The sequence below is a fragment of the Drosophila arizonae genome, chromosome X (assembly GCF_054131065.1).
Source record: "Drosophila arizonae isolate 15081-1271.41 chromosome X, UAZ_ARI_1.0, whole genome shotgun sequence".
In the NCBI taxonomy this organism is placed as follows: Eukaryota; Metazoa; Arthropoda; class Insecta; order Diptera; family Drosophilidae; genus Drosophila; species Drosophila arizonae.
In genome coordinates, this window is record NC_142927.1 from 34,535,532 (window position 1) to 34,555,725 (window position 20,194).

The window sequence follows — 20,194 nt, forward strand, 5'->3', positions numbered from 1 at the left end:
AGAGGTTTTCTTAACTATCGATAATCCTCCCTCTACTACACCAATGCCTTCTAAACTTAGTCGCTGTTATCGTAAATGCAATTTCGTTTTGCTTAACGAACTAATTAATTCAACAGACTGGTCTATTTTATATGAATCGGTTGATATTAATTTAGCAGCATCGTTTTTTTATTCTACCTTAAACTCTATTCTGGATGTTTGTGTCCCTCTCCGCCGTATTTCGCCAGTTTCAAATAAGCCACCTTGGTTCACCAAAACTCTTTCGAACTTGAGAAACATTAAAACTAAATGTTTTAAAAATTACAAAAAGTCTGGTTCAAGTATTGACTGGTCCAAATATTCCATTGCCAAGTCAAACTTCAATCTTTTAAATTCTAGCTGTTATGAGAATTATCTTACACGTTGCAAACGTCAGTTTACTCGAGATCCCAAACAATTTTTCTCATTTGTAAACTCGAAGCGTAAATCCTCTGGTTTGCCGTCCTCATTTGTCCTTGGAGGTGAAAAAACATGCAATGATCAGGATTCCTCTGATCTATTTGCTGATTTTTTTCAATCCACTTATTCTTCTCCTGATCTCTACAGCAACTCATATCCTTATTCTCTTCCTGTATATGGATCTATAAATACTCCCAAAGTTACTGCATCCTCTCTGGCTGCAGCCATTAGGACATTGAAATCATCTTTCTCTCCTGGTGCTGATAATATTCCTAGTTGTGTGATTAAAGAGTGCAGTGTTTCTCTTCAGTCACAATTACTAAAATTGTTTAACTTGTCCTTGGATACTTCTGTGTTCCCTTCAATTTGGAAAGAATCTTTTATCATTCCCTTATATAAAAAAGGTGGAAGATCTGATATTTCCAATTATAGAGGCATCGCGAAATTATCTGCTATTCCGAAGTTATTTGAGAAAATCATAACATCGGCCTTGCAGCATTTTTGCAAATCGATTATTCAACCATCTCAACATGGTTTTGTTCAAAATCGATCTACGTCCTCTAATTTACTTGAGTTCACTTCGCTTGTTAATGACAGCTTTTCCAAAAAAATGCAAACCGATGTTATTTATACGGACTTCAGTAAAGCATTTGACTCAGTACATCATCACATACTAATTCTTAAGCTTGAACGCTTAGGATTTTCACCCAGTCTTGTCTCTTGGATTTCATCCTATTTAACGGGTAGAACCCAAAGAGTCTTGCTGAGAACAGCTATGTCTAAACTTATCATTGTTTCGTCTGGTGTACCTCAGGGTAGCCATTTGGGCCCATTGCTCTTTTCCCTTTTTATAAACGACCTTCCTAGTTGTATCTCGTACTCCACTATATTTATGTATGCTGATGATGTAAAACTTTGCCTTCCATACTCCAGGGCAAATGGACATCTTCACCTTCAAGATGACCTAAATGCATTTCAACTTTGGTGTGTGGCAAACCAGCTTGACCTAAATTGCTCAAAGTGTATGACAATGACCTTCAGTCGTACCGTTCCTCTAATTGTTGATTATAAAATTAGCAATATTTCCTTACGACGCATCTTTACAGTCAAAGATCTTGGTGTGTTCTTTGACTGTAAACTTAACTTTAATCTTCATATTTCTACCATCATTAATGAAGCCAAAAGTGTGCTTGGCTTTATTAAATGTTGGTCTAAGGAATTTAAAGATCCTTTTATTACCAAGCGCTTATTTACTTCGCTTGTGCGTCCTATTCTAGAGTATTGCTCTGTCGTATGGTCTCCGCAACATAAACTGTATCAGGATCGTATCGAATCGGTCCAAAAACAGTTTCTTCTCTTTGCCTTAAGAGACCTTAGATGGGACAGTAATTTACGATTACCGTCTTATCATAGTGGGCTCCAGCTAATTGATCTTCCATCGCTAACCAATAGCAGAACAATTTTAGGAATTGTTTTTCTGCATAAATTGATTAGTGGTGATATTGATTCGTCCTCTTTGTTGGGTCGTCTAAATTTTTCGGTTCCGTCCCGAGCAACTAGACACTATCGTCCGCTTCATTTACCTGTGTGCACTAGGGATTCTTCTTTGCACAGTGCGTTTCATGTTCTTTGTGTTAATTTTAATAAATATTATCACGTTTTTTCCTTAGAGCTCTCTCCTCCTAAAATAAAAAGTGTACTATCAGCTTATCTTAGGGAAATCACTCACAATGCCCAGGCATAAGCATTGACATACGTTTTTGCTGCTAATGTTGTGTTAGTGCTTTCTCAATTCTATTCTTATACTCTATTTTTGTCTCTTCTCTTTCTTTTTTCTTTTTATTATTTCTTATTCTTTTTATTAACTTTTCTTGCAACTTCTTTTATTACCGTCCTTTTTCTTTTTCTATACTTTATCTCTTCTTATTTTCTTTTTTTTTCTTTTTTTTTATTATTGTTTTTTTTAACTTTTATTTATTTATTTTTTTTATATTATTATTATTATTTTTTTATTTTTATTATTATTTTAAGAATTATTTTAATTATGCTAGATATTGTTAATAACCAACATTTTAATATTTTATTTTTTTAAGTTTCTTACTAACACTTTCTTTTCATAGCTTCAATAGTATCACTGACCGTATTTGGCTGTGAGACGTGGGCATAGCCGGCCGGACTGGCAAATAAAATACCCCCATCGGGTTGGTGTTACTATTTGAAATTATATCGTGTACTTTGTATAGGCTTTTTTAAATTAAAATTGACTCTCGTTTTTGTCAATAGCTTTAAGAAATAAATAAATAAATAAATAAATAACTCCCGAAAAAAAGTGTGCAAAACGCTTTACACTACTTGTCCGGTCTATGTGTTTTGTGGTTAGTGGTTGGACGCAACGCTCGAAAAAAAAGTGTGAAAAACGCTTTACACTACTGGTCTATGTGTTCTGTGGTTAGTGGTATGCGTTAGTGGTTAGTGGTTAGTGGTCGTACTAAGACTTTTCTTGCGTGATAAATTTTAATAGATGACCTTCTTTAAAATTCTATACATTTCAAACTATTTTAGAAAAATATAAATCATTATATAATTTGATTTTTATGCGTACTTTATAATTTTTTTGTAAATATCATATAGATTGTGTTAAAACAACTCGTACACAGGTTTAGCCAGTAGACGAAATAATTGGGTTCCACTATTTATACCGATATTGAGTAATTTGTTTCAGTGTAGACCTGGTAAGAATTGTCTGAAAAGAATCAGAAGGAAAAATTTTGTTCAAATAAAAATTAAAATAACCCACTACACTAAACATAATATAATATATACATACATATGTATTTATATATATATTTACTAGTAGAGATTGCTCGTCTACAAAATCTTTCGCAGAACTTATATTCGCGCCTTCTATACGTACGCATACTCATAAGAACGAGCTCTGCTAACTGTACAGTTAATACGGCACATGGGCTGCAATTTGAGCTATGTTATAGCACTAACCACAAAACACATAGACCGGATACGTAGTGTAAAGCGTTTTGCACACTTTTTTTCGAGCGTTAACACTCCAGACAACTTCGTATTCGCTCGGCTCCTCACTTTTAGGTTTGGATTACTAAAATATACGAAAGCACAATCATTTCGTTTCATGCGCTCGACCGAGATGGTCAAATGTTGAACAAAAGATCCCTCTATGCTAGATGTTTCCCTTGCTCTCTCTCTCGATGCTCTCTGCTCTCTCAAATGTGTATATGTATGTATGCATGTGAGCACAAGCAGCAGCCCACGAAAATTTAAATTTCTTTGCAGCAAGAACCCATGTCTTCCCTTCTGAGTGAAGAGTATTCCGAACTCTTCAAGCCGTTTGCCATGCGTTTTCGTTATTATTTGTGGGAAGAGTATGAAAGCGTTGGTGCGCATAATGAAAATGTTTTCGCGACGAGCATGCACACACACACTTACAGTATGCTATATGTACTATGAGCATTTGTATGCCTGTGTGCAAAGCCCTTGCTGGCTGTAGCAATTTTAAATCCTAGCATTTGCATTTGGTCGATCTTGTGAAGTGCTCACACTTACAGAAATATGTTTGATTGTGTGTACGCAGGGGCCGCGATGCTCACAAATGATGGGGTAATCATTGTAGAAGCATTTTAATTGAAGAGGCGCGCTTATATTTAAGTAGCTGACTAACTAAAGTAACAAGTGCACTTCCTATTACTTTTATAGGTATATTTTAATTGCATGATTTTTATGACTTCTAACAGATGCAAATGGGTCCATTTAGCCAGTATATGTATGTATGTACATACATATGCTTCTTATTAAAAAGGTAAATCGATAATCGCATTCCAATTTGACCACTGGGATTAATCAAGTACTACATTAAAAAAAATCATTCCGATAGGCAAACCCACGATCATTGAAATAAAATCATCTACTTAAATATAAGCGCGCCTCTTCAATTAAAACCCAAAATCATGCACACCATTCTTAGTTGAGGGAGGCACACGCCAATGTTCATCTCCCATGCATACACACACGCACATGTAAAGGCACACAGGCATACAGATGCTTCTACAAGTTACAGTGAACCAATAATGTCTTCGTACAGCAGCAACTTTCTTCTTTGCAGTCTTATTATCTTATATATTAATCTTAATTTACAAAAAGAATTATGTCAATATGTTGCTTAGTTTAGTAGTTATAACTAAAAGTACATAAAAAGACACGATTGTGGCTACACCGTACTTTCCTAGAACTTTAACTGCGGACAGAAACCGAAAATGATAACGGTTGTTTTCCAATGTATGTATTTGCATGCTCGGGCATAATGTCGCCACATTTTGCAAGAAATTTTCTTCAATTTGAATCGCTTAGCGGACAAATATTAATTTAAAATGCCGGGCAAATATTTAACCATAGAAGAACGTCAACTAATATTAAATATGCACGTTAAGCAGCAGAAATCATATTCGGAAATTGCGAATATATTTTCTCGCAGTCGGTCAACGATCCAATCCGTAATTGGGCGATTTAAATACGAAGGGCGAGTAGAAAACAAGCGAAAATCCGGAAGGCCGAGCAAGCTAACAAACGGAGATCAGCTTAATATTAAGAGAATAGTGGCGTCGGATCCATTTGTTAGCGCAAATACGATATCTACACAGATTTTACAATCTCAAAATAAAGTCGTCCACCCAGAAACTATAAGGAAGGCTATAGTAGCTAATGGGTATAAGTCGCGCACACCTAGACGAAAACCTTTTGTAAGCAGCGCTAATCGCAAAAATGTTTAGAGTTCGCAAAACAGTACGAAAATGCGCCAGTCGAGTTTTGGCGTAATGTACTTTTTTCTGACGAATCCAAATATAATATATTTGGATCGGATGGGCGACATCGCGTGAGGAGAAGAACCGGGGAGGCACTCCAACCAAAACACACACTGAAGACAGTGAAGCATGGCGGTGGTGGCGTTATAGTGTGGGGCTGTATGGCTGCGGCTGGTGTCGGAAATTTTGAAATAATTTATGGGGTGATGGACCACCTTAAATATATTGAAATTGAAAAAAAAAATTTGGTGCCAAGTGTTGCTAAGCTCGGATTATCGAGGTCTTACTTTTTCCAACAAGACAATGACCCTAAACACATGGCTCATAATACCAAAATGTACTTAGCCTATAATACGCCACATCTATTAAAAACACCTCCCCAAAGTCCTGATTTAAATCCAATAGAGAATTGTTGGCATATGTTGGAAAAAAATATCAGGAAGCATCATATTTCATCAAAACACAAGCTTATAGAGGTTTTAAAAGAGGAATGGGAAAAAATAGATTAAAATTATACAGAGAAGTTAGTCCTTTCAATGCCAAACCGACTAAAAGATGTTATAAAAAATAAAGGTTACCCAACAAAATATTAAATATACAAAAAATTACATTTTTGTTAGTTTTTAAGACTATTTTTTAAGTATTAAGTTTTACTGTACGAAGACTTTATTGGAGCCAAAATCGTGTCTTTTTATGTACTTTTAGTTATAACTACTAAACTAAGCAACATATTGACATCTTTTTTTTTGTAAATTAAGATTAATATATAAGATAATAAGACTGCATCAAAATTTTTTATTAGTTTTTTACTATTTATATGTTTTTTTCGTTCCCAAAGAAAAAAGTTGCTGCTGTACGAAGACATTATTGGTTCACTGTATATCCCATAATTGTGAGCAGCGCCTCCCATGCGTACACACAATCAAATGTATATACATACATACATACATATGTATGTGAGCACTTCAGAAGATCAACCAAATGCAAATGCTGGGATTTCAAATTGCTACAGCCAGCAAGGGCTTTGCACACAGGCATACAAATGCTCACAGTACATGTAGCATACTGTAAGTGTGTGTGTGCATGCTCGTCGCGAAAACATTTTCATTATGCGCACCAACAAATAATAACGAAAACGCATGGCAAACGGCTTGAAGAGTTCGGAATACTCTTCACTCAGAAGGGAAGACATGGGTTCTTGCTGCAAAGAAATTTCAATTTTCGTGAGCTGCTGCTTGTGCTCGTATGCATACATACATATACACATTTGAGAGAGCAGAGAGCATCGAGAGAGAGAGCAAGGGAAACATCTAGCATAGAATGATCTTTTGTTCAACATTTGACCATCTCGGTCGAGCGCATGAAGCGAAATGATTGTGCTTTCGTATATTTTAGTAACCCAAACCTAAAATTGAGGAGCCGAGCGAATACGAAGTTGTCTGGGGTGTTAACGCTCGAAAAAAAGTGTGCAAAACGCTTTACACTACTTGTCCGGTCTATGTGTTCTGTGGTTAGTGGTATTATGTACAGTTTGTTAAGAAACATTTTACACAACACGAAATATATATTTTTTTTACTTTGGGTGCAAATATAAAAGCCATTTAAAAGCTTTTTGATAATAAATTTTGAGTTAAAAAAAAAAAAAAAAAACAACTAAGAAAGCTCTAGTCGAGACTGCCCGACTACGAGATCCCCTGAACCCTTCGAGCAACTTATATTTCAATAATTATTTGCATATGCACACAGACACGCACACACACAGACATACATACGTACGCACGCATAAACACGCATTGGCTGCAGTATTGGGCTACTATGGGAACTTAATGGTTTAATAACTTTTCTTGTGGATAGACTATCATCATGAAACTTTCATATTATGAATATAACATACATATGCATGTATTTGCCAAAGCACAAGTCTCAAGTATTTGAAATACGCCATTTTCAAAAATGATGGTTAGGGAGTGAATTAGGGGTTGGGGGTAAATTTTGACAAAAAGCGAAATTGTATAAAGTGCATATAAGTCTATATTTAAAATTTGGAGACTCTAGCTTTAAAAATGTAGGAGATATAATTTTATATCTGATTTTCGATAAGGTTTTTATTGATTAAAAAATAAAGAGATGAGTTATCGATTTTTGGTGATAAACTCGATATCCGCGCTATACACTAGTCGGCATAATTATTTTGACATTTTTTGTTTTTTATATTTTGAGCATAACTTTTTAACAGCTTTATTAAGAATATGTTATTATACCCTGAACCCATTGAAAATGGGAAATCAGGGTATAATAGTTTTGTTGAAATGTATGTAACAGGCAGGAGGAGGCGTGGCAGACCACACAAAGTGTATATATTCTTGATCAGGGCGACGAGCTGTCCGTCAGTCTGTCCGTATGTTTGAACGCATCGATTTCAGAAGATATAAGACCTACAGATTTCAATTTTTTTTTAAATGACCGTATAAACAGCACGTATGTCGAGTTTGTTTCAGGAGTTCAAATCAGATGCCACTATAGCTAGTTGTGAATGATTTTTCATTTTTTTTTAATTTCTCAAATATTCAATATAATATGTAGATCATATGCTGAAAGTTAAATTCCGTTAAGTCAAAAATTAATTAAAAATAATAAAACATTTGGCCAATTAACAAACGCCCGTGCAGCAGCTACAACAGTTCGTATACGTGTGCACATATACATATATTCAAACTTCTTCTAGAACATTCTTTGAATCACATCAGCTGTAAGTTTGGATTAGTTTTGGTAGATGGCGCTGCAACAGTGAATCTATTTGAGTTTTGCCAGCGCAACTTCAAAAATTTAGGTGGCGTAGTGAGTAGCGGCTCGATCGAGAAGTCGCGGTTCGAATCCCGGTCGGTGCAACTGATGTTAATCTTTTTAACTGTTTCAAAATATTTTTATATTTTATTAAATTAAGTTTTTAAATTAGATGAAATTTTGTATTTCATTTATATTTTTAAATACATCGAAATTGAAATTATAGCCATACTAAATGGGCATTTTTATTAGTTTGGTGTAGTATCTAGTTGAGCACTCTCGACTAGAGTTTTCTTGTTTATTTTTCTATTTTATATATTCATAATGCATACTTAAAAATAATAAAAAGAATTCTTTTTCATAGAAACATAAAAAATTATAATTATTTAGAAAATTCAGGGTATGGCATAAGTATTTTGACCAATGTGTAATACTGAAAATAACCTAGTTTTTGCTTAAGAAAATGCAGTAATGAAGATTAAATTAATAAAATATATATCCTCCTCTGGCCTCAATAACTTTTTGGAGTCGAAGTGGTACTGAATCCACTAAGCTTTGCAGTATTTCTGGAGATATCCCTTCCCAAAAGGGAAGTGAACTCAGAAATAGTTTCCTCTCTAGTTTTGTTTAACGAAAGTGTTCTTTTGCGTTTCAAAAGAGACCAGACATTTTCGATAATGTTTAAATCAGGACTCTGAGGAGGCCAGTCCAACGTAGAAGCGCCATACAGGCCATACAGGCTTTGTGGCTTATCCTGTTGCAAAATAAATGATTCCCCGATCAGCCTATCAGCGGAAGGGAATGCATATTCATTTAGCGTATGCAAATATCTGGTCTGGTTTATTGAGCCGTCGATCGGAACGAAGTAACCCAACCCACTATAGGCAACACATCCCCAGAACATTACAGAGCCGCCACCATGACTCAATTTTTGAACAGTTTGGCGCTGTTTCTTTCTTTGCTCTGTGGGCATTCTTATACTAAATTGTTTTTTTCATCTATTATACTCAAATGAACTTTTGTACGTCCACAAAAAGCTCTCCAGAGCTCCTTTGGCTTGCAAAGGCTAGTCGTTTTACCTTGTTTACCCTTGAGATGAATGGCACGTCCTTTGACAGATATGTCCTAAAATTAAATTTTTCTAAGCCACGACGGACTGTGCGCTCACTAATAGGGCGTTCTAAGGTTAAGTTTATAAAATCAGCCGCAGCTTGGGGCTTCAAAAATAAATGTTTTTGGAATTCCCGTCGAAGGTGTCGGTCTTCAATGATCGTTGTTTTGCGCTTTGCACATTATCTTCTTAAATTTCGAACATCATGATGATTTTAAAACTTGTTAATTTGGTAGTGTAAAGTAGTGTAGTGATATGACAGCTTAAATTCATTTGCGACATCTTTTACTGCCGTTCCAGCTTTATATTTCGCTACTGTTGATGCACGGACAACTAAACTTAATTCAGCACTTTTTCCCATTTTGCTAAGACTTTTAAGTAATTTATATTTATTTTTAATATTAAATAAAAATATATAAAACAACTGTTCTGTCGTCAAATGCTCAAAAGTGCAAAGACAATTGAAAAAAGCTTTCGTCAAAATAGTTATGCCACGCATAAATTCGATGCTTGCTTGCATTCTTATCATTAGAAAGAGAATGCAAAGGTAAACAGCGTAAAATTTAACATGCATAGAGCAATTAATATACTCTTTGCTTTGCTCACAATTTTCGCGATTCACGATTTCGTCAAAATAATTTTGCCGACTAGTGCATATACGGACATTTAAAAATAAATTTGAAGTCTCTAGGTCTTATATATTCTGAAATCGACGCGTTCATACATACGGACAGACTGACAGACAGACAGACGGACAGGGCTAAATCGACTCAGCTCGTTGCCCTGATCAAGAATATATATACTTTATGGGATCTGCGATGATTCCTCCTGCCTGTTAAATACATTTCAACAAAACCATTATACCCTGATTTCGCATATTCAATGGGTTCAGGGTATACAAATAATTTAAAGCGAAATATGAACGAATGTATGAACGCGTCGATCTCAGAATATATAAAAGCTAGAGACTTGAAATTTTTTTTCCTAGGTCTGTGTATATTACGCGCATATCGAGTTTTTCTCTCTATATCGATATCTACTTCCAATATTTTACTATCGATTAAAAACCTTATCGAAAGCTAGTTATTCAATTATATTTCCTACACCTTTATAGCTAGAGCTTCCAAATTTTAAATGTAGACTTATATGTATTTTATATAATTTCAATTTCTGTTGTAATTTACCCCCCACTCTTATATCCACCCCCTCACCATCACCTTTGTAAAGGCGTATTTAAAGTACTAGAGACTTGTGCTTTGGAATGTACATAAAATTAAATATTATGATTATATTCTGAAAGTTTCATTGAGATTGTACATCTAGAAATTAAATTATTCAACAAATGTTGCCCACACTGCAGCGCAGCCCAAGCGCAGTCGCTGCTTATTGCTCAGTTAGCAGAGCGCGTTCTAATACGTGCGTGTGTATGTATGTGTGTCGAAAAGAAGTGCAGACTGATTAGAATATCAGATTAGAGCGTTCAGGGTATCTCCTAGTCGAGCAGTCTCGACTCGAGTCTTCTTACTTATTTATATTTTGAGATATTGAGCCACATTCATAGTGTCCTCTAGAAACACCAGATCTCCGGCTCCCTATGTAATGTACTTTCAATTTTATGTGTAGTCTTCGGATTTTAGTTTTGAGTAATATTCAATTTTTGTTTATTATTATTTTTTTTTAATTAACATGCATTCTCCGTGTTTCCTAGAATAAAACTAATTGGTCCAGGTTGTACTTGTGAGTCTTGTCTTTCAGGAGAAACCAAAAACTCATCCCCGTTTATCCTCCTTTTCGTAAAATTGGTTAATATATGGGCGCGTTCGTGTTTAGTAACAGCGATTTTTTGGCTATATGGTGCAACAATAGAAAAATTTAATTAGGATCGGATGGGACTTACACCAAGATTGACATAAACAATGTGCAATGCGAGATAAAGAAAAAATTATATAAAAACAAAAAAATCAGTAATTTTATTAGTTCTATTCATCTATCTATCTATTTAGGTTCTTTAGTGGAAAAAGCTTCAGAAGCAAGTATGCAAGTATGTCGCATTCAAGAAAAAATAGTCAGATCAATGCTATTATTGTTATATTTAATTAAACAATACAGTCGAGTCTCGATAATTCGTAATGACAAGGGAACCGAATTTTTTACTAATTATAGAGGTTTTCGATGTACCGAGGTTTCCATTTAACGGGGTGTACGAAATCAATAAACGAATTGAGGGGGTGTTTATATTTAATTTCCTTTGAACAATTTTAACTTATTAAAAATAAATAAAATACACATTCATTTCAATATTATGTTATTAAAAACTAAATTAAACATAAAAAAAATCTTGGTTGCTTGCCATTTTTACGAATCGTCTTCACGCTTTAAATAAAATGAGCAAACTAATGTAAATCCAATAGAGAGAACAACGAAATTTCGCAGATGAAGCGACATAAAGGCGCCATGCATATTAGCTGCGAGATCTACATATGTAAGGCTGCAAACATAGAGCGCGCTGAGACGAAGACGAAGATGAAGACAAAGCTGAAGACAAGACAAGTTGCATAATGTATAAAGAATTGGTTGTCCAAACAGCAGAGGTTGAAGCTTGCGTTTCGCCTTCATCTTCATCTTCGTCTCAGCGCGCACTGTTTGCAGTCTAACGGTAGTTTAACAGAAAAAAAAATTTCGAATTAAAAGAGGTTACGAAACGAAATTACGAATTATAAGAGGTTTAGAAACGATGTATAAGAGCCAAGATCATGGCCGAGTAGGCAGAAAAATTACGAATTAACAAGGAGACCAAAATGTATGGGATTTTTAAGAATTAACGAAGTTTTTTCAAGGGACCAGCAGTTTCTTACGAATTATTGAGGTTTTCGATTTAGCGTGATACGAATTATCGAGACTCGACTGTATATTCAAAAAAAAAAAAAAAAAAAAAAAAAAAAAAAAAACAAATAAGACCGTTGCAGTCGGGCGTTACCGACTGCAGAATACTCAAAATACTCCATCAGCAATTTAGTAGCTAAGTTTCGCTAATAGATAATTCAGTTTTTCCCAATTCGCCACGCCCCTACTGGGCGTAGACACCTTACTTTTGGTCAGTTTTTAGAACGAGCTACCGGTACCCTAATTACAAAATTTGAATGCTTACGCTCCAAAAATATGAAAATTACAGGCTATTTTTCGATATGCCATGCCCCTAAAGAGGCGTAAAAATTATTTTGGGGTCGAATCGGGTCACACTATAAATCAGAGATATACACGAGTATGTGTTCAAATTTCACGTCTCTAGCTTCAATAGCGCCGAAATAAACTGCGTTCATACGGACAGACGGACGGACAGCAAGACGGACATTGCTCAAAATCAATATACTAATTCACTTTCGAGATATTATGTTTCTTGGACCTTCCGTGAAAAGCTTCAAATGAAAACGAATTCCAATAAATATGATTCTGATGACGAATAATGTTAATTGTTTTTGGTTTTTACCTATTTTTATACCCAGAACCCATTTTCAATGGAAAATGGTTTTGTTGAAATGTATGTAACAAGCAGAAGGAGTCGTGGCAGACCCCATAAAGTATATATATTCTTGATCAGGGCGACGAGCTGAGTTGATTTAGCCCTGTCCGTCTGTCAGTATGTTTAAGCGCGTCGATTTCAGAAGATATAAGAGCTATAAAGCTCAACTTTTTTGTAAAATGTTCGTGCATACTACGCGGATATCAAGTTTTGCTTCAAATATCGATAACTTGTCCCGCTATTTTGTTATCGATTACAAAAAATATAGAAGACCAGTAATAAACTTATATCTCCTACATCTTTAAAGCAAGAGTCTCCAAACTTGTAATGTAAACTTATGTGTACTTTATGGAATTTTGGCTTTTGTCAAAATTTATTTGTAAAAGGCGTATTTCAAATACTAGAGTCTTGTGCTTTGGCAAATACATGCATGATATGTTATATTCATAATCTGAAAGTTTCATGAAGATTGTCCATCCACAAGAAAAGGTATTAAGCAATTAAGTTCCCATAGTAAGCCAACACTGCAGCCAATGCGTGTTTATGCGTGCGTATAGCTGTGTGTGTGGATGTGTTTGTGCATGTGCGAATAATTATTGAAATATCAGTTGCTCGAAGGGTTCAGGGGATCTCGTAGTCGAGCAGTCTCGACTAGAGGTTTCTTAATTGTTATAATTAAAATTAAACTTTTGTATTAAAATTGAAAAAAAAAACCTTTTTTTTAATAAATGGCTTATATATTTGCATCTAAAGCTAAAAAATATAGTTTTTCGTAGTGTGTAAATTATTTCTTGACAAACTAAGATAGATGTAAAATCGAAAGATAAAAAAATTTCTCGCAACCTCTAGCTATTTTGAAAAGGTTTTCTTTCTGGAAAAGTTATCAATTTTTGAAAACCAACTAGTTTTACTTTTTAAATGGGTTAAAAAGAGAAGAATACATTTTGGAGATTTTTACTTCCATTTTTATTTTTTTAATGAGATTTAATTTTTATACACGTGGCCTCTGAGATCAGCGTGTTCATAATCACGGTTTTTAGGTTACATTTACCGTCTTTATATAGTTTAAAAGTAGATTTCCTTAATTTTGAAGATTTTATACATACCTGTCGAATATGTTGTTGATTTTGGTAGGTTAGCAACATCTCGTCGAAAAGTCGATAAATTCTGTGTAAACCTTAGAATGATAAAAAATATTTATTGAATATTCAAACACTCTCCCGACTAATAATCCAAGTTAAATCTTAAATGAAGTAACCAACTGAAACCAATAGTCAGATAGAAAATTACTCCATCAAAATTTTAGTTAAAGTTTAAGCAATTTTGATAATCGGCAAACTGAGCGATAAAAAATATGAGTTTTTTAAACAAATTCGAAATGCGCGTACAAGACACGGACTTACAAAAAAATTCTTATAACTAGCCTTATATCTTCTGAGATCTCTATGTTTATATATTCGGACGGATGGACGGACAGGACTAAATCGACTCGATTTATCGACCTGATCAAAAATATTTTGTGGGATCAGTCACGGCTCTATCTGCTTTTTACATACATTCAAAAAAACGTTATACATACTGTATAAAGGTTCATGGTTTAAGGTTTAAAATTGCATATATTGTGTTGCTTCTTACTTTTCTTTGTTTTTACTGGACACATTACGCTCAATACCAAGCATCAAATCTTCAAACCACTGCGCCATCGTCTGCTGCTTTTCGATGGGTTGTCCACGTATAATACTTTCTTTCAAAGAGCTAAAGAAATAATAATAATTATTCAAATAATTATCAAATCAATAACATGATTGAAATCTTTATGTTTTATTTACCGATAAAAATCTTCGTAAAGTAATATAAGTACCAATAATGGGCGAGACATGGACCATTGGTTTCGACAATCTTCAGCCAACACATTGTTTAACAGTGAAGACATCATGTTCTGTAGCAACTCAGAATTTAATTCAACTACCTAATAATATTAAGTAAAAAATTCAAATGTATGAATTTTAATTAAATATTTATTTAATAATTGAACAGTATAATTTCAATAAAGTTGAGGTCTGCTCCATTACGAGACTCATGGCCTCTGAATGTTGACCTCCAGAGCCCTCACTACAGATATATTATCAAACCAATATAGCCAGATTTCCCATTTTCAATAGCTACTGGATATAAGCAACAAAATTCTATAAAATAACTACCATAATCTGCTTTAACTGCTTTAAAGATTTAGAGTATATAATTTTTTAAATGAATTTTTATAAGGTTATTCGATAATATTAAATTGGAATAATTTAACGAGTTTCTTAAAACAAACGCAGTTAACAGCGGCTGCACTTGCACTGCGGTATGGGCAATATTATGAGAGTTTATTTGTTGAATAATGTTTTTTTTTAGTGATTAAAATCTTCAAATATTTTAAAGCACAAGTCTCTAGTACTGGAAATACTCTTTCTTCAACTTGGAGGCGAGTTGGGTGAATTACCAAATCTTCGTATTCATCAAACAGATATACACAGTAAGTCTGATCTAGGTTTTATAGTATTCAAATTAGGCTTAAAGACGAAATCAGTGTATCGATTATTCTCGATAAAAATAAATCGGATGAGTTTCAATGGATTTAGAGTATAAAAATACATACCTTAAGAAATTGACTGTTTTCTCGTGACAAACTTCGTAGCTTTTTATTTGGGAATGTTGAAGCTGCAACATAAATTTGGTTAAATAACACTGAAGACATATATATTCACATTTATATTTATCTTTACTTTTTAATTGTAGCTGTTTAAATATGTACGAAACAATACTGTCCAAAATTGTACAGCAGCTTATGTAAATTGCCGAATCTGAAAGATTAAAAATATAAATTAAATTAATAATAATTGTAAATGTAAAAACTAATTATGAGTACCTAACGCTGCAAGGCCCTTGTTCAAACTCTCCAATATATATACAAATGCTCGTGGTTCCAAAGCGGTAAGGTACGTTACATGATCTTGAGACAAACAATTTAACAAATTGTAATATGCCGATGCCAATTTTGGATACTCCTAATAATTTTTAGTTTACTTTATTTTCATTTCTTTATGTTTTTGTGGTTATAATTCTTACCAATAAATCACTTTGTCGTATAGAGAGAATAAGTTGGGCAATGATATCAAGTACGTTATGTAATGTATCATCACCGTATAATTTAAACACGCCACAGTTCACATAGTTCCCTCCAAGCGCATTTTTTAAGATTAAGAAGCATATTGATATCCCCTTCAATTTCATCGGGTAAAGTTGATCAGTTGTTACTTCTAGGTGTAAAATACGATTGCCATATATGCAAATAAGTTTTGAAGCCTCACGAAAAAGTAAAATTCCCATAGGGCTAGACACATTTCCTGCTAGACGCTGGGTTCGACAATGCACTAATTCAGCAAATAGCTTTAACACAGGCGTAGTAATGGCAGGTTCATGAGCCCACAATTCAACTGCACGAAGCAGTATAGGTAAGTAATCCGTATAATAACTACAGACAAAAATATATAAATAGATTGAAATGAAAATATATAATGAATACACATACAGCCATTCAAAAAGCATTGTATATTGAATGCGAGCATTAAGCGGTAATGCTAGGCCCCGTAAGTCCCGAGCTAACCCAATAATTGCCTTTTTGACCTCTTCATTAGGAAAGCATTTTGTATCCATTAACACATTTCCAAGTGATTCAAACTGATCTGTAAAATTGAATAATTTATTATATTCTTGATAATGAATAATAATTCAAAAATCGACTTACTTGTAAGCGGAGTAAGAAAATTATAGAAACGTTCTTCATCTTCTCCTAAATCAAACATTAACAACCTACTTAGAGAAGTATAAAACATTGTACGGCAACGCATTTCGTTCAGGGAAGAGCTCGTACCAAGAAAAGGAAAGTGTTCGCTTGTGTGATGTGTTAACATAAACTGTACTTCTTCTAGACGAGCTAATTTTCTCACTGAATTAAAATGCACAGAGAGATCGGATAATAAGACTAAAGTTTTTGTAATTATTTGCTCAGACCGGCCCCAAAATTTAAGATTTGTAATACTGGAAGGGTTAAAAGTTATTAGCTATTACCAAATTAACAAAAAATACATACATTTTGCGGTTAATAAAACTAAGCAACATTTGCTCATCATTTAGTCCAAAGACTTCGTTGAGTCGTTTATAAACAGTTGCCTTTTGAGCCTGATCACTGCTATGCATTTTACGAACCTGGTCTAAAAAGCTTAAAATGGCGAGTTCTAGCTTTTCGCAACCAGTTTGAGGTAGACGTGAGTCAGTTAAACTCATTAGCTGCAATACACGAATAACAAGCTCTGCATCCATATTATCGTGCTCATCACTGGTAGTAACAGTAAGTCTTCCAACAATAGCCGAACCAATTATGTAAACCAACCATGTCAGCTGTAACTCATGAACAGTAATATCTATGGGGCTTGAATTATGTGTCTGTAAGAGATTTTCGTATTCTCGGGCCTTTTGGTCAAAATGCTGAACGAGAAGATTGCAAGTCTTATTATATTCGCAGCGCTCGATTACCGATAACTGCTCAAGTTGTTGTTGCACCATACAAAGATCGTCTAATGGATCCTCCATATTATCACGTACAATCAACGTCACAGCATCTAGACGAGACTCTATATACGCCTTAATAACTTCAGGTGTGTACGTGCCAAGTAAGTGCGGATCCGGCGATTTCACATACGGTACTGATGCGACCATACGCTGCCATAAGGTAAGTAAATAGTGCACACTATTTGGAGCAAAGAGCCACATCTGTGAACATTAACAATGTCCATTTTTAAAAACTTACTACCAAAAATATACTCACATGTAATGATTGTACGGTAAACTTTGCTATCAATTCTATGGCTTCGGGGTAACAAGGAACGGCTATGAGCTCTCCAAGTTGGTAATTGGACTTCAAACGTGCTAGCAATCGACAAAATTCATGATAATTATCTGGATCGCTTAGACCCTGAAACAAAAGTTTTTGCACTGTTAAATATATATATATATATATATATATATATATATATATATATATATATATATATAACTAACTTACATGCAAATTGGTGAGAATATTTTTGACACCTTCTACCAAATTTGTGAGAAATTTCGTTCTTTCTGAGTTACTAAATAAAGATCGACGAACGGATGTCATTTGTACTAGGCACGACAGTGAATAACTGGCTAAGCCATTTGGTAATATTTGATATAAGTCAAAAAATAATTTTAATGTGTTTGCATCAAGAAATGCAGGACGCCAAGCTGTTGGTATCTGCGAGTTGATGGATATTGATCATATTTTAATCAGCTTTTAAAAAGTAACTTACCTGGACATTGTTCATATCATCTGCTGACTCGTCGGTGGAACTACCAATAAAGTCGAAGCTAAGACAGTTCTTTGTAAGCCGCAAGACTTGTGTTATTAGCCTGAATAATAATTCATTCAAAATAATAGCATTCTAATAATAATAATACTTTCGAAGTATTTTTTACAAAGACAAATTATACTTATATAATATATAAAAAGGTTAACAGTTGTTTGAATGGTGGTGGTATGGTATATATCAGATTTTTGTTCAATTTAATCCAGAGTACTGAAGAGAATATTCGAGACTATGGAAAATAAAAATCAGACTTACATAAAATATTTGAAACGCATGAATGCATAAAAAATAACATATACACACCCATTGAATGAATAAGGGAGAATAAACAAAGATTGTGCTGGAACTCTTGGTTTTAATTGATGGCATAACGTTTCGGGATAGTATCTGATCACTTTACAATGGAAAATGCAAAACAATGACTCAAAGAACACGTCTAATTTGGTCAAAAAGTGGACAATATGGCAAGGATTGCCCGAAGTGTCCAGAGTATTCTTCAAACATGAATATCATTGAAAATATATGGAGTCATGTGAAATCGCAGCCTGCGAATTATGGGTGGCTCCAAGTGGAATGATATAGATATGGGAGAGGAACAAGGACATTTGGTGCACGTGCATCAATTATTAAATAATTATAAATAAATGTATTTGCTAAAAAATGACCGGAGTGCAAAACTGTAACATTTGACATTCTTTTCAATTTTATTTCTTAGAATTATTTCAGCCAACCGAATGCTTTCAAATTTTCAGGTAAGACAGCTAAATATAATACTAACAAAATAAAACAAGAACGTTGCAGTCGGGCGATACCAATTCCATAATACTCATTCACAACCCAAACGCTGTCAACCAGAGTATACATATAGTGCAATTTTCAAGTCTAGTGCGCAACAAAAAAACAGGGCATGGTCCCATTAAAATTGGAAAATCATCGATAGCTCTTGCCATTTATTTCTAGCACATCATTGCATTTATACAATTTTGATTTTTATTATATATTTATATCCATATATTGGATACCGGCTTCAAGCTAGCAGCAGATCAGCGCGATTTTCCTATACATGTGCACACACTCATCGTCTATTCTATGCGTACAGACAAAAGCCCGTCTTTTCGCGTATTCTTAGAATTTCGATTGATTTTTGGACCTTCTAGTCGTTACTGTAGTTTTGTCTGATGACGCTCTCTTATTAAGCTATTTTATTTTTGCAACTGGGTGGTCAAGCAAAGCAGTGGCGCGGGTGCTAAGAGGGACGCAAATTATGTTAGAGTAGGGGAGGTTCGAAACCTCTTCGATGTTTTTTTTTTTTTTGGTTCATACATATTTCGTTTTTTATAAAATATATATTTTATTGGGAAGGTGCGAGCTTGAATGAATGGCACTTAATTCTTTTTCTTTTCTTAGTCGAATAATTTTATAAGTTTAAATTTGTTTCTTTTTAAATAGCCCTGTTGGGCTCAGCAATCATCGCTTCATTGTAATTAAGAGCGGCAGTTCATAGAATATGTTAGCATTTAAGAGAAGTTGTGACGGAGATCACGCTCTCCTTTTTGCTTGTCTCTTTCTCCCACGCAGCGGCTCAGCTTAATCAGCCGGCTCGCGTACATTGAAATCAGTATGCAATTAACTCTTATTTAGAGCAGATGCAGTGTTAGATTGACTATTACATACATAGTAGCGGACAGCACGACAGCCTAGTCGCTTGCTCACGTCTATCACATTAACTCTGTAAACTCTAATAATCACAAATAAACTAATTGTCAAATAAATTCAATCGTTTAATAATTTAAAGCTATTCGAAAAATCTCGATATCTCAACATTTGGTGACCCCGACGTGATCTCTTTCGTTATCTTTCTACATATTTGCATATATGTATATATTGACAGCATCAAATACATGCATACATACACCCGTGAACACTGCTTAGTATATAGCAATTATTTGCGTGCCGTTACTTTGCAAATTCGCCAGACACTCTTTCGTTTCGGTCTGCAATACACTGGCGTTCATAAAAGTAGTGCTGAACTGTGTCTATGGTTAGTGACTGTGTGTTCCATAGCTTCAATCTATAC

At 34.4% G+C, this 20,194-nt stretch overlaps 1 protein-coding gene across 3 annotated transcripts in view; it reads right to left on the bottom strand.

Annotated features, from left to right (window-relative positions):
• Positions 1-950: 950 nt before the first annotated feature.
• The window catches only part of Ranbp16 (Ran-binding protein 16), a 28,894-nt gene continuing 9,650 nt past the window's right edge, over positions 951-20,194 (bottom strand). For 2 of the 3 annotated variants that reach the window (XM_089476027.1, XM_089476026.1), the window contains 14 exons: positions 18,061-18,160; positions 17,790-18,005; positions 17,553-17,699; positions 16,818-17,497; positions 16,473-16,765; positions 16,257-16,410; positions 15,794-16,199; positions 15,594-15,732; positions 15,451-15,528; positions 15,324-15,385; positions 14,512-14,651; positions 14,318-14,437; positions 13,789-13,859; positions 951-3,181 (listed from right to left, as the gene is read on the bottom strand). In XM_089476027.1, coding sequence (XP_089332153.1) covers positions 3,132-3,181; positions 13,789-13,859; positions 14,318-14,437; positions 14,512-14,651; positions 15,324-15,385; positions 15,451-15,528; positions 15,594-15,732; positions 15,794-16,199; positions 16,257-16,410; positions 16,473-16,765; positions 16,818-17,497; positions 17,553-17,699; positions 17,790-18,005; positions 18,061-18,160 — 2,656 coding nt within the window. In that variant the 3' untranslated portion in view covers positions 951-3,131. The remainder of the gene's footprint in view (positions 3,182-13,788; positions 13,860-14,317; positions 14,438-14,511; positions 14,652-15,323; positions 15,386-15,450; positions 15,529-15,593; positions 15,733-15,793; positions 16,200-16,256; positions 16,411-16,472; positions 16,766-16,817; positions 17,498-17,552; positions 17,700-17,789; positions 18,006-18,060; positions 18,161-20,194) is intronic. The other variant, XM_089476028.1, reaches the window with a different exon arrangement.